General features: G+C 38.8%; 3 protein-coding genes across 5 annotated transcripts in view; all 3 read right to left on the bottom strand.

The window, feature by feature from the left end:
- The window catches only part of LOC125271202 (sialoadhesin-like), a 136,104-nt gene extending 129,755 nt beyond the window's left edge, over window positions 1-6,349 (bottom strand). Inside the window, exons 1-2 of the mRNA XM_048195205.1 lie at window positions 6,321-6,349; window positions 1,006-1,072 (exon numbers count right to left, since the gene is read on the bottom strand). Coding sequence (XP_048051162.1) covers window positions 1,006-1,048 — 43 coding nt within the window. The 5' untranslated portion in view covers window positions 1,049-1,072; window positions 6,321-6,349. The remainder of the gene's footprint in view (window positions 1-1,005; window positions 1,073-6,320) is intronic.
- Window positions 1-24,068, bottom strand: part of LOC125271244 (polymeric immunoglobulin receptor-like) — a 477,349-nt gene that overhangs the window by 169,884 nt on the left and 283,397 nt on the right. The window lies entirely within an intron of this gene.
- LOC125273102 overlaps window positions 8,338-24,068 on the bottom strand; it is a 32,503-nt gene continuing 16,772 nt past the window's right edge. The window contains exons 7-18 of the mRNA XM_048198371.1: window positions 19,028-19,165; window positions 18,857-18,934; window positions 18,618-18,672; window positions 10,909-10,977; window positions 10,475-10,816; window positions 10,128-10,376; window positions 9,802-10,050; window positions 9,650-9,722; window positions 9,261-9,306; window positions 9,020-9,100; window positions 8,806-8,865; window positions 8,338-8,664 (exon numbers count right to left, since the gene is read on the bottom strand). Coding sequence (XP_048054328.1) covers window positions 8,644-8,664; window positions 8,806-8,865; window positions 9,020-9,100; window positions 9,261-9,306; window positions 9,650-9,722; window positions 9,802-10,050; window positions 10,128-10,376; window positions 10,475-10,816; window positions 10,909-10,977; window positions 18,618-18,672; window positions 18,857-18,934; window positions 19,028-19,165 — 1,461 coding nt within the window. The 3' untranslated portion in view covers window positions 8,338-8,643. The remainder of the gene's footprint in view (window positions 8,665-8,805; window positions 8,866-9,019; window positions 9,101-9,260; window positions 9,307-9,649; window positions 9,723-9,801; window positions 10,051-10,127; window positions 10,377-10,474; window positions 10,817-10,908; window positions 10,978-18,617; window positions 18,673-18,856; window positions 18,935-19,027; window positions 19,166-24,068) is intronic.

Genomic DNA, 24,068 nt, shown 5'->3' with positions numbered 1-24,068 from the left:
AGCAATCGTGTCTTAGTTTGAATATTGGTAAAACAAAAGGTATGTTTATCTCAAAAACAAATAAATGGTGAAAAGATAGAAATAGTGATTGAGTTCAATTATCTTGGTGTAATATTGGACTCAAATCTTAGTTTTAAAAACATGTAAAAAAGAAATGGTTAGGAATATTAAATATAACTTAGCGAATTTTAGACAAATTAGACAATGTCTCTCTATGTAGCCAAGACCTTTATGCATGCTACAATTCTTTCTCATATTTCGTGCTGTCTTATATGTTGGGGTCAAGCTGGTGAAACTGTGGTTAAGCCTTTAAAATCCCTATATAAACAGACTTTATAAATGCTAGATAAAAAAAATAAATAAAAAAAAAAAACATTTTCGCCACTGTAGGATCTAGGAGAAACATAAATTGAGTTTTGACAATTATGTGCTTTTTTTCGAATTTGTGTATGGTTTATAAAATTTTAAATGGCCTGGCTCCTTCTGTACTCTGTGATTTTGTTAGTTTTTGTCATAATAATTCTGTGCGATCTACCAGATCATCTATAAGTAATTGTGTTGTTCCTTTTCACCATTCTGCTTTTGGACTATTGCTTTTGCTGTAAAAGCTACGACTCACTGGAATGCTTTGCCAGAGGATATAAAAGGGTGTAAATCTATTGGTCTTTTTAAAACGAAGTTAAAATCTTTTTTTTTTTAAATTGAATCAACTTTGTTAACATTGACATGGTTGCTGTTTAATTGTTTTTTTTTGTCCTGATAGTATGTGTATGTTTTATTTTATATATGCATTGTGTGTGCTACTTTATTGTTTATGTCGACCTGCCAGGGGACTGTGGTGAAAATTAACTTTTAGCTAAATTCGGTACAATGCATGGAATGGAAACATTTATGTTAAAAATTGTACATGGTCCCTTTATAAATAAAAATTTAAAAAATAGCAGCAGCATGTACATATAAAATGCAGTATCCAATTTTATATTATAAAGTATTGCATCGACTCACCGTGTATCATGATCAGAAAGATCAGAGGAAGAGGAGGAGCCATTCTGACTGACGTCACTATCAACACCTACAACAAATGAACAGTGGCTTATTTTTACTTTTTAAAATAATCACACATAATACCATACGTATCTATTCTTAGACACAGATGAAGACACTAGCTCAACTACACATAAACCCATTGTATCTTGACTACAGCTGTGCATGAAACGTCTCGGGTTACGTTTGTAACCCTGGTTCCCTGAATAAGGAAACGAGACGCTGCGTAGTCGCTTTGGGAAGGCCTCTGCGTGTTTTGTCTTGAAGCACTCGTGAAATCGAACCAAAAGTGTGACGGGACGTCAGTGCGGGTGACGTCACAGACCAGGAAACTATAAAGCACTCCTGAGAACAAAGAACGCCAGCTTCTGATATGGATGAAGCAGACGCTCACAGGCGTGCAGGGAGTATGGCTAAGCTACGCAGCGTCTCGTTCCCTTATTCAGGGAACCAGGGTTACAGACGTAACCCGAGACATTCCCTTTCATGGGAACATCGACGCTGCATAGTCACTTTGGGAACGCTATCCCAACTAGGCCATAAGACCAAGTGCCTGTCTGTTATCTTACGACGAGTGCACCGAGGACCCTGGAGTGGAGCCCAAATCAAGGTTATACAACCTAATGAAGGTATGCTGAGATGACCACCCAGCCGCATCACATATCTCGTTAATGGGAACCCCCGAGATCAAAGCCTTTGAGGCAGCCATACCCCTAGTAGAGTGTGCCCGGACAGCCAAAGGTGAAGGCTGCCCATATGACTCATAGGCAAGAGAGATGGCCTCGACCACCCACTTGCTCATTCTTCCTGATCCGGATTAATCAAAGGAGGAGGACAAAAGGCCTGCACTACAATCGGTCCTGGGACGTTGGTGGGGACCTTGGATTTATAACCAGGTCTAGGATGAAGGAAAGCCCTGAACATACCAGGCGCAAATTCCAAACATGAGGGAGCAACCGAAAGTGCTTGAAGATCTCCAATTCTTTTGAGAGATGAAATTGCCAACAGGTGGACAGTTTTGAGAGGAATCTTCCAGACACCACCTCTAATGGTTCAAAGGGAGCCTCAGCTAACCCTTCCAACACAATAGCCCAGTCCCAGACCGGAGTTTTGTACGCACAGAAGGCCTCAGCCTCTGGGTACCACAGAGAAAGCGTATAAATAGGGGGTCTCTTCCACAGAAGAGTCCCCCAACAGAGCATGATAAGTGGAAATAGCCACTATATAAACCTTCAAGGTAGAAGGAGATAAACCATCCAAGTTTTATACTTGGAGAAATTGCAGCACAAGACTGATAGAAGAGTGGAACAGGTCCAGCTGACATTGTCTACAGCAAGTAGAAACCAACTTCCATTTATTTGTCTGTATAGCTTTCTCGTGGAAGGAGCTCTGGAGTGGAGTATGGTCTCGACAACCTCAGTTGGGAGACCGGATTCTATGAGCCTAGCCCCCTCAGAGGCCAAGCTCAGAGTTTCCACAACTCCAGGCGGGGGTAAATTATCATGCCGCCCGCTTGAGACAGAAAGTCCTGTCTGATGGGGATCTCCATGGGGGAGCCATCTAGAAGAGACACTAGGTCTGCAAATCAAACTCAGATTGGCCAGAATGGGGCTATCAGTATGAGATAGACCCTCTCTAGGCAAACCCTCTCCAGAACTCCTGGGAACAGAGCGATCGGGGAAAAAGTGTGTACAGACGTAATCTCGGCCACGTCTGCACCATGGCATCCAACCCCAGAGGGGTGGATTAGTCAGAGAGCACCACAGTGGGCAAAGAGATGTTCTTTCGAAGCAAATAGGTCAACTTCTGCATGACCAAAGTTCTCAAATGAGCTCCACCACCTCAGGGTGGAGACTCCATTCCCCGGGCCTCAGCCCCTGCCTCAACAGGATGTCTGCCCCCACATTTTGATGGCCCGGGATAAGTGCTCACTGATGGGCTAATCTGCACAACTGGCGAGACCTCAGACCAGGTTGGTATGAGAGACCACTGACATGTTGTCTGTGCGAACCAACACATAGTGGCCCCTCGGGTCTGGGAGGAAGTATTTGAGTACTCGAAATACCGCCATCATTTCCAGATGATTTATGTGCCAGGAAAGTAGATGGTCCTCCCAAAGACCCTGAGCCGAGTGACCACTCATGATCGCCCCCCTAGCCTGTGAGGGAAGCATCCGTCATTAGCATTACACGACGACAAGGAGCCCCCAACACAGGTCCCTGGGACAGGAACCAAGGCTTCTTCCACATGACTAAGGCATGAAGGCATCGCCGCGTGACCTTAATCATGCGAAAAGGATTTCTTCTCGGAGAAAACCCCTTGGTCCTGAACCACCACTGTAAGGGTCTCATGTGCAGCAGGCCAAAAGGTATCACGTTGGACGCAGCTGCCGTAAGACCCAACAGTCTCTGAAACTGTTTTGCAGTGTGTGACTAGCCTAATTTCACCCCATTCACGGCCGAGAGAATGGAACGCACCAGAGCAGGAGACAGACGTGCCTGCATCGTGATGGAATCCCAGACTACCCCTAGATAGTTGGCAGTTTAAGCTGGAAGCAGCACACTCTTCTTGGCATTAATTCTCAGCCCTAGCCTTCTGATGTGAGACAGAACAACATCTCAATGTTGGACTGCCATATGCTCAAACTGAGCTAAATTCAACCAATTGTTGATATAATTCAACACGCGAATGCCCTGGAGTCTCAGAGGAGCCAGAGCTGCATCCACGCATTTTGTGAAGGTGTGGGGTGAAAGCTAGGCAGAAAGGAAGAACCCTGTATTGGTAAGCTTCGCCCCCGAAAGCAAATCTGAGGAACCTCCTGTGCTGAGGATGGAGGGTTACATGAAAGTACCCTCCAACCCTCTTTGGAACAAAGTACAGACTGTAAAACCCTGACAGCTTGCTGGGAGGAGAAACCCTTCTATAGCTCCTTTTTGCAAGAGCGTCAGAACTATGTGTTCCAATACCAGAGACTGCAAGGGGTCAACCACTATAGGGAAGACCCTGTTAAATTGGGGCGGGCGAGACCCGAATTCTGTAACCCTTTCTTTGTGAGCAGTACCCATTGAGAAATACTTGGAAGAAGTTTCCATTCTACCAGAAATCTACTAAGGGAATCAGTCTCTCAAGACTGGCCTCTGGTGTTTTTTTTTTTTTTTTTTTTTTGAGCATTTGTCTCGGCGCCCTGAAGCGGTGAACCGGCAGGGAACAACCGAATCAAATGTCGACCGGCCCTCCTCAGAGGGTCAGTGGAGACCGCTGCACCCTGAAGCACATGAGGTGGCAGAGTTGGCAGAACGGCCCCCTGAGGGCACCGAGGAGGGGCGGATACCATATAGTGTGGTAAAGAACCCTCTTCGGAAGGGGGCTACCCTCGAATGTCCTATGCCACTGGTGTCAGGACCTTTTCGAAGTCTTCTTGGTGATAATAACAGTCCGCAGATCTGTCTTAACCCACAAAGACTTCAGCTGTGTTGCCTGTCCCGGTCCCCAAGCTTTCTGCGGGGGAGCACGGGTGACGACTTTTTTTTTTTTTTTGAGTGAACGGTCAGACCAGTGCCCTGAAATGGCGAACCGGCAGGGAACAACTGAACTGACCACTCTATGACCCTCCTCTTCTTGGAGGATCACTGGAAACCGCTGCACCCTGAAGCACACGAGGTGGCAGGGTTGGCAGACTGGCCTCTCTTCTTTTAAATTCCTCAGAATTTAATGTATTCAATATTTCATTTCATCCTCAAATTAAATGCAGCCAAAAACAAACAGTCAAAAATGACAGGCAGAATATATTGGAATACAAAAAGAATTATAGCTCGTAATAGTTTGCAAGATATTATAGGGAAAGAGAGAAAGGGAACTCCCGTCTACTCAGTTCCCTCCAAATATATATAAACATTTTATATATATATATATATATATATATATATATATATATATATATATATATATATATATATATATATATATATATATATATATATTATTTATTTATATATATATATATATATATATATATATATTACGGGCACGATATCTATGCGCAGCCTCGGCAAACGCGAGATCCGAGCCGTATATTCTTTATTGCAGACTTAATCTGCGCGCTGCCGCGGCAAACGCGAGATTCGAGCCTTGCGTTGGACTTTTATTCCCTCGAGAATAAAGCCAACAGGAGTGGAGTTAAAAACTCCCGCTAGTGCCTACTTCTCTTTACACTTCGGGACATTTTTATGAATGAACACTGTCAGCTGTGAACTGACGTGCATGCTCCACTCTCAGCAAACGACACATCGTGTGCATCCCTACTCGCTCAAAGAGCGCCTGGCGGGAGTGGAGAGGTTTTATATTACAATGCTCGCAAACAACCCCCTCGAGGGCCGCCTGGGCATGCTCTGCTCCCGGACAAACAACACAGAGCTCGTGTGTATCCCCACCCGTGAAGTAATGAAGGTAGGGAGAAGCACACGGTCTGATGCTGTTTGCTCGCCATTATAGTGTCTTTTATATACATATATATGTGGTGTAATACTGATACTCTTGTTCTCAAACAAAAGAGATCGTTTCTGTATATGTAATTGACAGACAACACCAAATAAGACACACAATAACACAGAGCGCTGCTGAAGACACAGAAGCTGGCGTTCTTTGTTCTCAGGAGTGCTTTATAGTTTCCTGGTCCGTGACGTCACCCTCACTGACGTCCCGTCAAACTATTGGTTCGATTTCACGAGTGCTTCAAGACAAAACACACAGAGGCGTTCCCAAAGCGACTATGTAGCGTCGATGTTCCCATGAAAGGGAACACTGTGTTGTTGACCTAATGTAGCATCAGTGATCTGATCTTCCTCTTTCTAGTCAGTGAAAATTGAGCACTATTTGTTTTGAGATTGAACAGAGGATAAACCAAAATATAGATAAGCTCTAATTCTTTGCTTATTGCACACATTTATCAATAAAATACTTTATCCATGAACATAACAGCAACAGTCATTTTTGCACTACGAGTTCAAAACCGTTTTGATTGACAGCAACCTTCATATAGTCAGCCTTAATTATATAGTTATCTATTTTGTAAAAGATTAAAGTGGATTTTTTAACAAGATGTTTGTGAACAACATACAAAACACTGCAAGAGAAAACATATTTGTGCTAATGGAATTTTGATTTTAAACCGTATAATTACTGAGACACAGCCCTGTGACAACTAGCCCCAACCAATCTCCCTTAAATCCCCCACACTTAAGATATTTGACAGAACGGTTATAAAATCAGGCTCTTACCCGTTTCACCAACACCCGTGACCAGAGACAGCACTAGAAATGACCAGGGTGGAATCAGTATGGGCGTTTTCACACTGAATGACACGTGATTAATATATTTTAATATGAACTTATGACACCTCAAGTATAGTGCTGACGGCAGAAGAAGAGTTTTAGCTGATGACATTAGACTAAAGACAGAAAAGTTAAACTGAGAGAAACTTTATGTCAGTCCTTAAAGATGCTCATGTAATAATATTTTCACACTTGGGAATATCTATTCTCAATCAGTTGCACTCAGTGATGACAAGGAACCTGTTCTTAAGACACAGAGAAATAATTGCTTGAATAACTGTGCTTTAATTTGCATATATATGCAGACCAACTATCCTGGTATGGGAACTGCTGGATCCTGGATTGTAAAACACTGGAAGGTATTGCAGTGGCAGTGACGTCAAAAGATATATTTTATCACCAATGTAACTGACGGCTCGTGATACCAAGCGTGATGCACGGCCAGCAACACCAGTTGTGAAACACTTTCTGTTGTGTAGGTTTGTGGAGTCTCGATCTTCACGTGATGTGCAGCTACTGTCTTTGAGCATTCGTGTGCCACAATGCATCAGCGCAGTAGCTCAATATAATGATACACATCTGATGGTCTAAAAATCGCTTTAATGTTCAAACTCGCAAGCCTTAAAACATACAATTGATAAAGTTTAGTGGAGACGCAAGTGCAAGTGATCTCCCTTTAGGGCTCGTTTGCTGTCTGAGTGTTGACTTGGCATTTGAGTTCGCCTCCGTGTTGCTTCCATGCTGCTGATTGGATGGGACAGAGTCACGTGACCTCAAGTGGTAGTATGTTTTTAAATGGGAAAGTTTCAACAGGATTAAAAAAACAAATAACCATCTTGGGAAAATTACACCGGTTAGAGGTTCTGAATTTCAGTTTAGATTACTTTCTGATTAATCATCCAGCCCTGACTCCCAATCAGTTACAATCGGTGTGTTCGACATTGGCTGCAGCTGGATATAACTGATTAGCGAGAGTATCCACGTGCAGGCGGGGAGGAGCTGAAAGTGGAGATGTGAAGTCAGACACTTTCTGTTTCCCGTAGTGACGTTAGAAAATACACGAAACACACGTGATCGTTGTCATGCGGTGAATCCGTCCAATCGTGGAACAGCTGTGTCTTCATCAGAGCTCGTGCAGCTCTTCTTCAGAAACTGCTCTGGCTGACTCAGCCGACTGCTCTCGAATCGCACTTGCGGTACTTTGAGGCCATACGTCACAGTCACATGGTGTCAGCGCTGTCTCAAGTCGGACAAAATTTCTAACCGCCATGCACTGCTTCAAGTCAGCCGCCGATGAATCTTAGATATATCCTAAATATAATTAATTTGATTTCATTAAATTATATTACTAATGTACTAGTTATAAGTACATTTTCCCAACTGTACTTAAGTACACTTAATATAAATGCACTAATTAGCACAAACACTTGAATTGATTTTAAGTGTAGTCAGATAAAGTGAGCCAGATATACAGTACTGTTGTCACAATACTGAAATTTCTAACTTTGATTCAATTTTTGATACCACGGGGAAAAAAAATGCTGCAAATACTTTCATGTAGATGTTTTCAATATTGTATCTTTTTTTTTTTTTTTTGTCCATACATTGAAAGTATAGGCAATCAAATTTATTCTATCACTTTATATGATGACATGCTTTAAGCTTTTATTTACATATACTGTATGTATATATATATATATATATATATATATATATATATATAAACATTGAGTTAAAAAATATTTGTGAGAGAATTGTAATGGTAATTGATCAATGTATTTGTTTTTTACAGTGGGGTAATTTTGATGCAATAACTCACACACAGCACAATGAAGTTTGATTTCAAATGGTAAATTGAATTTAAAAAAGACGTAAACAGTAATAAAATAAGAACAAATAATCAAATTACTAAGAACAGCACAAATAAATTCAATAGAATAAAGATACAAATGAAATAGACTGCTTTATTTTTCAGGTAGGTCTAACAGAAGTATTCAGGTAATAAACTGAAAAAAGAAAGAGTAATTAAATTTAAAATAACATTGGATAATCTTCATTGTTAAAATGACATACAGATTAATCAATTAAAACTACATTAGTTAATCAGTCAAGAGCGGTAAGTGATTTTCTCTTTGTCTTTTTTTGTTTGATTAACATGATCCTCAAATTACTTCAGTCACGTGTCATCACAGCACTCCTGTCAATCATTCAGGGCTCCGCCCACAAAGAGATGCATAAAGGCTGTAATATTTGCTGTGTGTTCAAAACATTACAGCCTCTTGTTGTTATGCTGATTAAAGAAAGAAAGAAAGAAAGAAAGAAAGAAAGTGAAAACATTAATAATATTTAGATAAAAGTATCAAGAACATCAGTCATGATGAATGGATAATACGTTTTTTTTTTTCTCTGTCTTGTAGGTATTCTTACTTACTGGAAGATTTTCATACACAGACGAGTTCAGTTCAGGTTTACAATCATCAAGTTGATCAGCCTTTATGAATGAAGAGACAAAGTAAAAACAAGAGTGTGTTATTTAAATTTCCATATGCTTAATCAAAAGACATTTGATATTTTCACACTGACATTCAGGAGCGTTTAATTCTGTTTGAGTAAAAGTGTAGGAAATCCTCAGTTAAAACATTTACCGTTACATTCTCATACACAGGATTACTCAATTCAACACCACAAGCTTTGTGTCTGTCATGATGAGGTCTGGAATCAACCATCTGTGCCATTAAAAGAAAAAACAGAATAGAGAGAAAATTTTAAAAAATTATATAAACAACTCATTAAATAAAGTCACAGCTACATTTAAAGTTTCACTTTTAGTTTCAAATTCATTTACCTGATCAGTAAACTATTGATAAAAAAATAAATTGTTCTCACCTGAGACTCCTGTGTGTCATTTCTCTTTTTCATCCACCTGATTCCCCTTTAAAGACAATGATTTGACACAATTACAACCAGTCTGAACTTATGTGATGTTTAATACACAATTATTATTTTGAACCAATGAGGTTTCTCTAGGACGTGACACTGCCGTTCTGAATGTGATGAAATCTGGTGTATCTTCAGGATTTACTGCAGTAAAAATGTGAGCTTCAGACTTCCTCGTTCAATAACTAACTGAGTAGCTGTCAGTGTGGAAAGAGAGGATGGAAAATTGGAAATTTTGCTTTGGCTCACATTCATCATGACGTCTCACTGAATTCACAACCTTCTGACTCAGTCACTCATTCACACACACTACATAGTACCACAGACACATATCTTACCAAACCAGCATCATGATGATCACTGCAGCTCCACAAACCACTCCAATGGATATGTATAATATCACCAGATGTCCTACAAAAGAGTAAAACATCTGAACAGATTCATTTTCTTCACTTTAGAAAGAGTAATGTAAGTATATGAGCTGCTCTACCTTTAACAGTCACAGTTACAGCGTCTGATCTCTGAGATCCATGTTGATTGTGAGCCTGACAGTAGAAGCGTCCACTCTGTAGTGCACTGAAACTCTGTCCAGATCCAACAGCTGAGCTTTCATTCTCCTTAAACCAGCTGAAGTTCAGAGCAGGAGGGTTTGAATCACTGCTGCAGATCAGAGTCACTGAATCTCCTGACACTATTTCATCAGATCCATTTATCAACACTGAGACGTTCCTGGGTGGGTCTAAAAAAAGACAAAAATGAAATCTTTGATTAATCACAATCACCACTTTTTAAAAGAACAAATGAATCTGTACTCACACGTGACATTGAGCTGAACAGCAGGAGAGATGTGATTGTGTCCGTGTACAGCACAGCTATATCTGCCTGCATCCTCTCTTCTGACTGACTGCAGCAGGAGTTCATTGTTTCTGTCTCTTCTCTCAGTTAATGGCTGTGAGTTTCTGTACCAGATGAATGTTGCTCTGTCAGTCAGAGTGCAGCTGCTTTTACATGTCAGACGGACTGAATCTCCCTCTGTCACTCTCTCAGGAGACTCCACCTGAAGATCTGAACACAACACACACATTATATCTAGTGCTGCTGTCATACACTGATTATTATTCAACATAATGCACAGTAGAAGAGAGAAACCTCATGAAAGTCACCTGTGACAGTAAGAGTCACTCCTGGATCACCAATCCATTTGTCTTTATCAGTGAAGAATCTGAAATAGTATTCGTGTGAATCATTCAGTGTCACATGACTCAGTCTCATGATGCAGTTCTGCTGTTTATCTCCCAGATACTGAAGCCTCTGACTGTATTCTGTGTCATTAGACAGATCTGGATACTCTCCATTAACTTTTTCCTGTGTTTTAGTCCAGAAGACTTTCATGATCTGATGTCCAGTAGGGTATGTATAAGTGCAGTTCATTATCACTGATGAGTCCTTTAGTGCACAGATGTGTGAAGGACTGTAACTCACACCCCAATCAGCACTAGAAACCCCTGAAACACAGAATTCATCCTTTTATTCAGCATATGCATAAAAATGCAATCCAGTTTCTCTTGAGTGTTTTTGAAGTGTTGCATTGACTCACCGTGAATCATGAGCAGAAAGATCAGAGGAAGAGGAGGAGCCATTCTGACTGATGTCACCATATCAACACCTACAATACATGTATAGTGGCTTATTTTTTAATGTTAAAATAATGACATAACACTATATGTGTCAGACTATTCTTCCCTTATGGAATGAAAACATATTTCCATATATGCATGATTTATGATGCAAGTATACTGAAAAATAAATTAAATAATATATTGCATTAATTTAATGTGTTATATATGTTCATATATTGAAAAATATATTTACAATATATTTAAACTGTAAAATGTAATTAGTTGTGTGTACTTAGAAAAAGCATTGCCTTAAATTTCTCAAAGATGTTTTACTAAAAGTTGTAAAATGTCATATTGGGGCAATGATATAGACTGCGCATTTATTTCTACTTATTAAAATGAAACTTGAAGGGATAGTTCACCCAAAAATAAAAATTTGATGTTTATCTGCTTACTCCCAATGTACTCAATCTCTGCTGATGAAGTATACATGTGAGAGATCACTTCCAGCATCAGAGCACGTTTTCAAACCTCACCAACCGGATGCACAAGGCAGTTAGATATAGGCTGCGTTTACACTTGCCGATTAATATGCGATCACCGTGATCTGATCAAGCAGATCAGATCATTAGCTAATCAGGACACAGCGCATTTATATTTGATCACATTAAAGGTGCTACAGAGGATGTTTTCGTCGACTGAGAAACCAAAGTCTGTTAGTGAGTTTTTGAAATAGGTGCATGTGTAAGAACAACCCCCCTCCTTCACAGCTCATTTCGAGGGAACGCCTCCCAAAACTCATGCACGAGTATTGGAACACGAGTGTTTGTTTACCAGTGGCATTCGCTGTGTTGTGTTAGTGGATTCATTATGTCGGACTCACCGCAGGTAACTCATAATCTGCAGTTGTTACACCTGACAAAAACATTGCATTCGGCACCTGTGGAAAGTTACTGGAGCGCGCACGTCTCTCACAAGGAACGTAATGGCAGTGACTGACAAGCCAGAGGGCCAATCCTTTACGCGATGATCGCGTAAACGATTGGCTGATGTTTTTAAGGCCCTACCTCGTGCACATATGATGTATATTAATATTATTCCTTTCAGTGCACCTAATAAATAGTCTTTTATCAGTTAGTAAAGACAGTTTCAAGTAATATTGCAAAAATGTATAAACCAAAACATCCTCTGTAGCACCTTTAAGTGGCCTCTGTATCTGGATAACTGATCAGATTTCTGTTTCCCGCACAATATTTAAAGTAGGCGCGTTTGAAAGGCAGACGTTTCATAGCGTAAAACAACTTTCACTTTAGCCTCTATCAATGCAGTGCACACAGCACAGATTTTTTTTTTTATTTATTCCACAAAAGTACAATCGATCACAAATAGAGAGCTTAATCTACCAATTTAAATTTCCCAACATTAATCTTGCATGCATGGTGAAAAAAAATATTTCAATGGATTTCGTGATTGAAAGGAGCGTGCAAGCATTTGTATTGTTTGTGTAATATGTAACGGCAGAATCCGAACACTTTCTATTAAAGAAATAAAAGAACGCACATCACATTAAAGAGCATTATTAGAACTAAACAAGTGTGGGCTATACGACACCAGATAAGAGTAAAGACGAGACAAATTAAACAATGTTGCTTTCAATCACTACTTTACTTTCCGATGCAATCTCCAATCTCCAGTCTTTGATCAAATTATTATTATTATTATTATTTTTTTAATGAAAAAATACTTCCAGAGTAACTGGGTTGATCATGTTAAACAAGTCACATCATCCAGGTTTAAAGGTATTAAGTTAAGCTTGTAATATTGGAAATAAACTGAAACAATAAAAACATACGCAATCACCTCGTTTAGATAATGTAGCACAAATGAAAAATGACACACAATGTATCATCTAAGTCTAAATAAACTGTTTTAAAGATAGACGTTTATTGTAAAGTTCAAAGAAGTTTAATTTCTTGTCAAAACTGTGGCAGTATAGGCAAGTGCTAAGGGCGCAATCTCGCTAGGGGGGCGCCAAAGAGGCCGGATGCGTGGACAGGGGCGGATCTACCGGGGTGACACGGGGTGGCATCTGCCACCCTAAGAAGAAGCTTTGCCACCCCAAAATTATCACAGAATAAAATATGTAAGTAGTGTTTGAAGTACTGCTTTTCAGGAGCGGCGCTTCAATATGATGTCTAAAAAAATTGCTTAACACAAAGTAATGGCAAGAAAACACGTCTTTCAATAAACTGTGCATGATGGTTGCACGCAGCGCGCCCAGTGTGCTTCATTAACAAATGACTCTTATGAATCGGTTCTTTGAGAGTCAAAAACACAGCGCAGCCAAGTTCACTTACGATTTTTTTCCCATATTTGTACGTGAATCGGAAATTACTGCTTCCCGGCTAACTCAGAAGTCCTGTGAGAAATGTAGTCCCATCCGAATATGTCAGATTAATTTTCATAATTTTTTGACGAAATTGATTCAGCGACCGCCCGCAACACTTTCATCATGGATAAAGGTATTTTTGCCATCCGACGAACCAATAACATGAAATCAATACGGAGATCCCGATCACAGAAACTAATAGCAGAGTTTGGGTAAGAATCTAAACGTATTTTAGCTTTTCTCGATTGCTAACACATTATAAGTGATTCAGTTGGCCCAGTTTCCCAAACCATTCGTTCAAAGACACATTTCTCAAAACGTTTAACAATGACAACATTAGGTAGCAAAACTGATGACACACCAGTAAAAAAATCTAAGAGAGAGCTGAATGAATAATTTACAGGGGTTTTAAACTTACACAGTACCAGTAGGCTACTTTAGATGAGGGAAATGTCACGTTGTTCACCCTCAATGTTGTGATTGTTAACTTTCTTTGTAGCCATTTGTTATATGTATTTTTTTGCAGCGCTGAGAAATGATTGCCTAGGGATATAGTCTTGTGTCAGAAGACCAATACACTGCTATAGTACTGTATATACTGTATACTGTAATGAAATTTAGCCAAATGTGCAGAGGATGCTGAATTTACTTTTACTGCAATTGACAGTCTATTGTATTTTGGTGCATATCAAGTTCATACTTATTTTTCTCATGCTTTTCATCTACTGCAAGATCAATTTATAATAGTAAAATGAAAAAGAGGTATTTTTGTTACCGTGTTATATGAATTGATCTCACTAGTGTTCACTGGGCAGTGCAGTAGTCTGTGTATTTGTTATGTTTTGTGTGTCATCTGATGCCAAAGTTTGATTTTGTCAGACAAGAATAAGTTTTTGACTAGAACATTTTATTTTGACCTGGATGTTTGAGGTTTGTACAAGTTGGTGTATAGTTTTGATATTGTGTTTAGCTGTGAGAAAATGTTGAATTGTTTCATGAATTGTGCATTAGCAATCAAGAAAAACAATATGACTGAAAAGTTTGAAAGACAAATTTATGTTGGCTTGTCATAAACCCAACCTAAAGTCTTGTTTAAAAAATGTAAAAACTTTGGTCAGTTAGTCCAGAATATAGATGTCCTGGGTGATTGCCAAAGTGTTGCTAGGTGGTTGCTTGGAGATTCTGGGTGGTTGCTAGGCACTTGCTATGCAGTTGCTGGGGTGTTGCTAGAGTATGTAGTTGATGGGGTGTTCTGGGTGAACACACACAGACATTCCCACCTCTGTTAATAACAGAAACTCAACAATTGTTTTGTTGCTCTTTAACTTGCACTAAAATGTGATTTATACCATTGAAGTAACCTGTGTAATATTAATAAAACTGCTCATCTCCTTTAGTGATACAAGCTCAGACTCATTTAGAAGTATTTCATATAGTGTATTTACTTGGTGCCATGATGGATATTGAAAGTTTGTTATTTATTAATTTCATACAGTATTATAGATACTTTCTGGTAATGCAATGTTTGTGAACACAATTGTGTATGTAAGGCTATAAATCTCCAAAACCTATGCATGAGCGCTTGCTTTGGTGTTGCCACCCCTCATAGACCTCATGCCACCCCTTTGCCACCCTATAAATAATTTTGTAGATTCGCCCCTTTGGATAAATCACAATATAAGGGGGCGCCAAAAAAAATCTTGCCTAGGGCGCCAAAGAGGCTAGGGTCGGCACTGGCTGCGTCCGAAAACTGGAAAATGCTGCCTTTTGAGGACACATTTCAAGGTAGGAAGGCATCAAGGCACATCCGAATTCAATGTTACCTTCACTTCCTGTTTCCTGGGATACCTTCATCTGATTGATTTTTGAAGGAAGCATAGATGTATCTTTAGCTGCCTTTGATATCCCACAATCCGAGGCAGCAAGACAGCTAACTAGGGTTTTGGACGCAGCCACTGTATCAGAGCTTGATTCGTTTTACCATAACCATGTGATCGGTGATGTCTGAAGCTTCGTTTTCGCACACAACCACGTGACCGCTTCGTATTCTGATTCATATAACATAAACCCTTGCTAGATGTGAAGTGTCATTTGCTTTTTAGCAAAAGAATATGTCATTATACGAATAAATATTTACATTTGCAGTTTTGTGCATGTTCAGTTTGTATTTATTCCCAGTTCATACTTAGCCTATTTATTTTGATAATATATGCCCAAGCTTGCCTATTTCCCCCCCAAAAAATGTATTCACAGACTCATTTATTCAAATTGTATGAGTAAAATGACATGTGAAAGACTTTATGTATAATAATAATTTACATTGTTCTATACGCTTTTCATAGCACAGACTGATTTATTACATGAAACAGTCCGAAAATAGCTCGGTCGTCTGGGACGCAAATGCAGTTTTTTCCACCTTTTGACCACAAGATGTCGTTAGTGTGCACCGTGTTGAAAAGCTTCGAGTAATGAACCTTTTTACGATACACTTTGAGGGGAAAGCCTCGGTGCTTCACAAAGCTTCATAGTGGTGTATATTATTTTCATTTTTGGGTGAACTAGCCCTTTAACTGAAAAAAAAAAAAAAGTAGTTAATAGACATTACTGCAATAGATTACTGCTTTTTAAATAAAGCAACATGCAGCATGTCACCATCAGTGTCTCTTGATCTTCTCCTGGACTGAAGCACAGGCTCTACTCTTCAGCACAATGGTGACTCACAAAACTCAGTAAGAACTTCTGTAGATGTCTGACAGAAATAAAATCAAACTGGTTAGTAATAAGTGAAGCTGGTAATGCTGTTTTTGTCATTCAACCCTCCTCTGCTGAGATTTTGAGAAGATCTGTTAGTGTTTAATGTTCTGTTGGGATTTAAAGGGTTTCTGTTGTCTGAGTTTTGTTGGTCACCATCAATGTTGTGCAAGTTACTTCCAAACTGTAATACATTATAGATTACTTGTTACTGCTATTTAAAAGTAATTATTTACCTTACAATATTACTGTCTCAGAATTGTAATGTGTTATATCACTCCTGTATTACTTTTGAGTTACTTTCACCAAAATAACTACAGCTGTAGAAAACGTGTTTTGGGGTTTCATTCTTATAATTGATGGCTCAAGACAATGCAAGAAAGGATGACCCTGGTTGTAAGCCTAAACTTGACATAAACTGTAAACTGTCCCTAAAATCTGATTGGTTGATTGGAATGTTGATCCAGGATCATGCTGCACTGTGCCCTGATCTTCCTCTTTCTTGTCAGTGAAAATTGAGCACTTTCCATTTCAAGATTGAACAGAACAAACCAAAAGAGAAATAAGCTCTAGTTCTTTGCTTAATACACACAGAAATCAATAAAATACTTTATTTATCCAAGAACATGACAGCAACAGTCACTTTTGCACTACAGGAGTTAACTGTTTGTCTTTCCCCGCCCCATTTTTGATTGACAGCACATCATAGACAGCTAGAACTCTGACAGAACGATGGCTTTTAATTTCATACTGTGAAACTGTAATGATCCACCTTTGATTTTTGATTCAGTGCACTGCTAGTGTTTACAGCACATACTTCTGGGGTTAGTTGTCACACTTTTATTCTGGTGAATATTTCTTATGACAGCTCATTTTTAAAAGCCACTTCCTGTATAGAGATACATTTTAATATATAAGTCTTGGATATAAGTCTGTATACAGTTATCTATTGCGTACAAGATTAAAGTGGATTTTTATTGAGGTGTTTGCATCCAACAAAGTACTGCTGGAGAAAACACATTTTTGTGATATTGGTCTTTTGAAACCATAGACACAGCCCTGTGACAACTAGCCCCAACCAATCTCCCATAAATCCCACTTAAGATACTTAAGAATCCCACTTAACACTTAAGATATTTGACAGAAAATTAAGCTCTTACCCGTTTCACCAACACCCGTGATCAGAGACAGCACTACAAATGATCAGGGTGGAACCAGTATTGCTGTTTTCACACTGAATGACACGCAATGAATATATTATATTTTAATTTGAGCTTTTGACACCTCAACTATAGTTCTGATAAAGCAGAAGAAGAGTTTTATCTGACAACACCAGACTAAAGACATACAAGTTAAAATGTGAGAAACTTTAAGTCAATCCATGAAGATGCTCATGTTTTCAAACTTGGTAATATCTATATTCAATCATACAGACAGTGATGACAAGGAACCTGATCTTGAGAGAGAGAGAGAAGAGAGAGAATAATAACTTGAATGACTATTCTTTAATATACTTTAGTTTGCATATGCAGACCATCTATCCTGGAATGGGAACTGATGGAGGTGGGATTGTAAAACACTGGAAGCTATTGCAGTGACAGTGATGTAAAAATTTTCATTGACAGCATCGCCAACTGTGAATTTGATAAACCTCCAATTCACTGATTGATTAATAGCCATCTGGAAATTAAACAAAGCACTTAAATCATGCCGATGAAGCAGAATTGATTCATCTAAATGTCTGAAAGTTTTTATGAGAGCTTCTAAGCTTTTTATTCTGCCAGTGGCTTTGTTCTTGAATGCATCATATGTTTTTAAACAGGGTCACAAACACAGTTTCCTCTTTAGCACAGTAAGTGTGAAAACCAAACGCATGAACTTTTGACAGCAGCATCACAGTGTGATCATGTGACCTTCATAAGCAACACTGAGGGACGTCACACCCATGAGGAAGAGGAAATCAGTCCTGTCAGAGTAAAGCTTGAGGCCTTTTATCACATGCACAATATGGCGGCTCTAGTAATGGAAGCCCCGCCTTCTAAATAAAAGTTACAATTTGGCAATCATCACTGATTTCCATAGAAACAGTTCTCAGATGTGCGTTCAGGGCTGCACATGTGCATTGGCTGGAAAAACCTGAAATAAATGTTGTTTTAACACTATTTAAGCATCAGAAACAACTGTGAAAAGTGAGCATTGAAATGATCCATGGATGAGTCAACTAAGACTACTAGCATTGAGAACACTAATTTATTGAATGAAAGATTAATTTAAAATGTTCAATGTTAAAAGTGTATTTACTAGAACATTTGTATTCCTACACTGATCATAAAGATGTTTACAGTGACACAAACAACAACAATCTAATTGATAAACTATTAGCATTAACTGTAAGCCTTTATAATCAAACAAGTCAAGCAACAATATATTTTCATGACAATGTTGTTTGCTGGCCAAGTTTTTGACTTAAATTTGATTTTCCTCAATCTTCTCAAAATACTCCAGTAAATCCTCATCAGACACTCCTGTCAATCATCCAGGCTCCACCCACACAGTCACATAAAGACTGTAAAATGCCATCATACAGCATATTCCTGTTAGTCTGAGACAACAATGAGACACAAATGAGACCCATTTACAAAGATTTACAAAGATAACCATTTTGAAATGTTTAAAGGCACATATCATAGTCTGCAGTGACGTCGAGAGAAGAAAGACAGAGTGGGACATTTAATAGCACAAGATTAATCTCTATTGACTCTCAATGAGAAGAGCTGGACACTTACAGTAACATTCTCATAAACTGTAACATTCTCATACAGAGGGATGTTCATTTTAGGAGCGTAAGTGCATGGATGAACAGCCTTAATGGAAGAGAGGAAAACATGAGAACCAGGAGAAAGAGGAAAACAAAACTAGTTACTGAAACAGTACATGTGTGAATCCTTCAGTGTCACATGACTCAGTCTGATGGTGCAGTTCTGCTGTTTATCTCCCAGATACTGAAGCCTCTGACTGTATTCAGTGTCCTCAGACAGATCTGGAGGCTCTTTTCCCTCTTGTAATGGGCCTTTGGTCCAGAACACTTTCATGATCTGATGTCCAGTAGGGTATGTATAAGTGCAGCTCATTATCACTGATGAGTCTGCAGTGCTGGAGGATGTTGAAAAGCAGAAATAAATCCGACTTACCCAAAATCATGAGCAGAAAGATCAGAGGAAGAGGAGGAGCCATTCTGACTGACATCACAATCAATATACAGACACTTATTTTAGCTTCTGTGAAGGTGAATCTCATGAAATTCATCAAGGTTATTTTCATGACAGTAAAATCTCAATGGTTTTATGCAAATATATTGTATACTTTTTTTCATTTGATTCTCAGGTAAAACATGACTTGAACATTTTTGGAGCGATTCACCCATAATTTATTATTTCCCATATAAAATATAGGTCATATTTAAATAAACAACAGCTTTTTTTTTTCTCTATGAAAATGCAATTTAATAAGTACAGTGAACAAATTAAAAGAAATCTTACCGTTTTTCAGTGATGAAACAATACAGTGAGAACAGGAAGATTTCTCTTGAAGACAAACTCTTTATCTTCCTCTTTTCAAGTACATTTTACCCTCACTTGCTGCTTCAAAACCAGCTTTAATAAAAACTATTAAAAAAAAAAACTTTTTGTATGATAAGAAAATAGATCATCATAAAATGGACAAAACAAATAAAGCAGCATCCTTCAGAGCGTGAGAATTAGCCAAACGAAGAAAGAAAGAGGAAGTGAACAGAGACAAGAACATGCAAAGTTTTTCAAACATTTTCAAAGCGTTTCTTTAAGATGTTTGTGATTTTCACATGCAGTTAAACTTTTATTTCTTCACAGTTTCTTTTGAGTGAACAAATGCAGCCTTGATCCTTTTTAAATTAATTTAATGAATTTGACTTTATAAGATCATACTTACTAAAACCCTTAGTCTCACTTCCTCTTTTGTGTGTTGATAAGTGTCACGTTCACCAGCTGGAGTGCCCATGAGTTCCTCCAGAGGGCACTCCTTATGACTTTGTTCTTCCCATTATGAACTACATTCCCCACAATCCTGTGCCTGGACTCATTATGGTTTATTTTCTCCCAACTGTTGATCATTTACTGGTTTTAGTTTGCCTATTTAAGCTCTTGTGTTTTAGTTGTGGGTCATGAGTTGTATTTATTGTATTTATTTCTCATGGATGTCTTGTTCCTTCCTTTGTGGTCTTTGGATTATGTTTCTATTTCTTTTTGTGGACTATTTGCCAGTTTCCAGGTTTAGAGTGTCTTTATTTTTTGTCTTTTGTTATTAAAGTGTGTGTGTGCATTTGACGAGGTGTGTCTTATGAATATTTTTTTGAGGGGGGGGGGGGGGGGTGTCTGATCCACTCAGTTCCCTCATGCTATTTCATGATCTCAGTTGGACAAATATAGATCTGGCATTGCAACTGAGTGGCTCTGTTTTTACTGTGGAAGTCGCTTCCTCAGTATCCTCCATCTCAAAGTCTTGTCCCAAGATGCCCGCCATTCCAGAGCCTTGTCCCATCATGGCCGCCACGCCTGAGCCCTCAGCCAAGATGTGTGTGGGCTGCATATACATTGGCTCCAGTCCCTGAGCCCGCTCCAGCCCATGACTCCATTCCAGAGCCCTCTCCAGCCCATGACTCCATTCCAGAGCCCGCTCCAGCCCATGAATCCATTCCAGAGCTCCAGCCCATGAATCCATTCCAGAGCCCGCTCCAGAGCCCGCTCCAGCCCATGAATCCATTCCAGAGCCCGCTCCAGCCCATGAATCCATTCCAGAGCCCGCTTCAGCCCATGACTCCATTCCAGAGCCCTCTCCAGCCCATGAATCCATTCCAGAGCCCGCTCCAGCCCATGAATCCATTCCAGAGCCCGCTTCAGCCCATGACTCCATTCCAGAGCCCTCTCCAGCCCATGAATCCATTCCAGAGCCCTCTCCAGCCCATGACTCCATTCCAGAGCCCGCTCCAGCCCATGAATCCATTCCAGAGCTCTCTGCAGCCCTTGAGTCGCTTGAGCGACCAGTAGTTACATGGGAAGGGAATGTCTGTTGCTCTGCTCCACCTATTATCCCAGTCTGGCTTTCAGCCTGTTTCAGTAGGTCACTTATGAAGTAACTTCAGTTGGAATTGTTTTTGTTGTCAAATAAGGAATACAAACTAACTTCATGTTGAAACGTAAGTTGCTGTTAAGGACTTTTTTTTATTGAAAAGTTGTTGTTCCAAACAACACTAAGATTGCTAGTGTAATATTGTGAAGTATTTATAATCATATTAATAATCTGACTAGATCGTTTGTTTTTCTCTATCAATCTATAAATGCAATGCTCTTTAATCTCTTATGCTGCTATTCTAGCCTGGTCTCATTGTTAATATGTAGGTATAAATATGTAGCTTTCAAAGTCAAAAAACATACATTTTTGAAGCCTACGTTTAGAAAGGTGCTGGAATGTACAATATTGATGTATTTATAGCACTAAAATATAAAAATACTAACTTTTTTTACAGCGAAAAAACGTATAATATTTACGAATCTTTCATGTCATAAAGATATATGCATAGTTTTATCGTTTTGCAGATAAATTTAAGATCCATAAACCCCCTGCCGAACATAAACATACCCATTTCATACAGAATGTTAAAAGAATAAAACATAATGGACAGAAATGAGGAGGAAAATGACAATTTTAGTAAAAATATAACATTAAAACGATATTTTGAGCTGCTAATCCTACACATACCCCTAAACCTACCCATAACAATTTCTTAAAACTATGTACTGTTATAAATAAAAGAATAACAAACAAACTTTCAAATTTAAATCATAACGACCATGATCTTTGACTGTGACGGTCGCTGCTGAGAATGAAGATGAAGATCGCTGGATAAAGGGCTAAATTTGGATCTGTTCCTTACAATCATATGGATTGTAAAGATTTGGAGAATAGCGAAACAAATAAAATTGATGTGATTTGTGAGTTTATGTTGTGTTTTGGTGTATCTTATGGTTGTATTGTCAGTTGCTGCATTGGAGAGAACGCCTTCTGTGTCACACAACAAATAAACTAAATATTACAAAATGGTTAAACAATTACAGAAATTTCAAAGTGTTTCAAAGTGTAGTCTTGTTTAACATTATGTAATCCTCCGAAATGAGTTTGCAGCACAAGTCACAAACAGAAATGTTATTTCATATTAAGTAGATGAGTAAACTGCATTCAAAAAATTTGACTAAAATCATGTATTGATATGACAATTGAATACAACAGAATTAAAACATTAATGCCATGATTTTAATGTTAATGGGAATTCATACACATTCACACTTGGATACGTAAATGATGTACGTTTTATTGCTGTTCATACATAATTATTTTTAATTAAATTATTTTTATTTTTTTAAAGTTTTAGCGCTATATTGTATGTTTTTGTGTGTATGAAAATGTAAGTAAATGTACTTGTGGTAGAACCACACTTTACATAAAAATACATATTCTCATGAGATCACGTTGGTTATTCTTGAATGTACTGAATGACAGAAAAGTGTGGATTGTACAACGAAGAGCATGATTGTTGAATAAACATTATGGACCTCTAATACCAAATCAATATAATGCAGAGCAGAGTTGAGCACCGGTACCGGGGACCAAGAATGACACAAACACGAGAAGTGCTGTTCACTCAAAGTCAAAGTTTATTGAGCTCGCTGTAACTCATATATAGCAGGGCATTAGGTCCAACTGAAAACAAAGGAAAGCTAAATTCATGTATGGTCTCATCATCCATATCAAAGAAGCATTAAGGCATCAATAACTGCTTATAGGCTTGAAAAGAACAGTGTGGCTCTTATAGGAAATGACAAGATACTCATTAAAGGGTTAGTTCACCCAAAAATGAAAATTATGTCATTAATGACTCACCCTCATGTCGTTCCAAACCTGTAAGACCTCCGTTCATCTTCAGAACACAGTTTAAGATGTTTTAGATTTAGTCCGAGAGCTTTCTGTCCCTCCATTGAAAATGTATATACGGTAGACTGTCCATGTCCAGAAAGGTAATAAAAACATCATCAAAGTAGTCCATGTGACATCAGTGGGTTAGTTAGAAGTTTTTGAAGCATCGAAAATACATTTTGGTCCAAAAAAACCCCAAAAACTACGACTTTATTCAGCATTGTATTCTCTTCCGGGTCTGTTGTCAATCCGCGTTCACGACTCCGCAGTGACGCTGCTGACGTAATGTCATCTCATCTGCTGAACGTTCCACATGTTCCAGCTGCGGCATTACTGGGCTCTCAAGTGTCACGCATTGAGCGTGACAGTCACTTATTTCGGTCTTTTGTCACGCACTCCCGCCACACATTGTATTTCTCATGCAGAAAAACTATTTATCATATATTTAATATGCCGCAGCGCCTAAAATGTATCTGGCCGCGCCGCTTTCTCTGTGGAACCAATCAAGGCAGGAATCAAGCATGTCTCCCATGGAGTTCTTAGTCGAGCCTGCCACTTATCAGCCAATCAAAAAAAGAAAGAGGCTACACAATAGCCAATCAGAAAATAGAACTATTGTATCTGGGTAAGATTTAACGCAACAACCACTGAAAAAAAGCATATCCTGGAATTTATAATGCTCGGAGCTCCATTTTGAGCACAAAGTCATGATCTCCTGTCATGATCCAGTCATGATCTCCTGTTTTAATGTTACAACTAATTCACAACTTTTAGACATGTTTGCAAAGGTTGTTTTGTTTACAGTGTGCGTCTCCCTCAGACTGTAAAAGAAGCTTGAGCGCACCAGATAACACGTCAGCAGCGTCACCGCAGAGTCGTGAACGCGGATTGACAACAGACCCGGAAGAGAATACAATGCTGAATAAAGTCGTAGTTTTTGTTATTTTTGGACCAAAATGTATTTTTGATGCTTCAAAAACTTCTAACTAACCC

The sequence above is a fragment of the Megalobrama amblycephala genome, linkage group LG7 (genome assembly GCF_018812025.1).
Source record: "Megalobrama amblycephala isolate DHTTF-2021 linkage group LG7, ASM1881202v1, whole genome shotgun sequence".
In the NCBI taxonomy this organism is placed as follows: domain Eukaryota; kingdom Metazoa; phylum Chordata; class Actinopteri; order Cypriniformes; family Xenocyprididae; genus Megalobrama; species Megalobrama amblycephala.
Note: the sequence above shows the minus strand (reverse complement) of the source record. Positions and strands in the feature narration are given on the sequence as shown.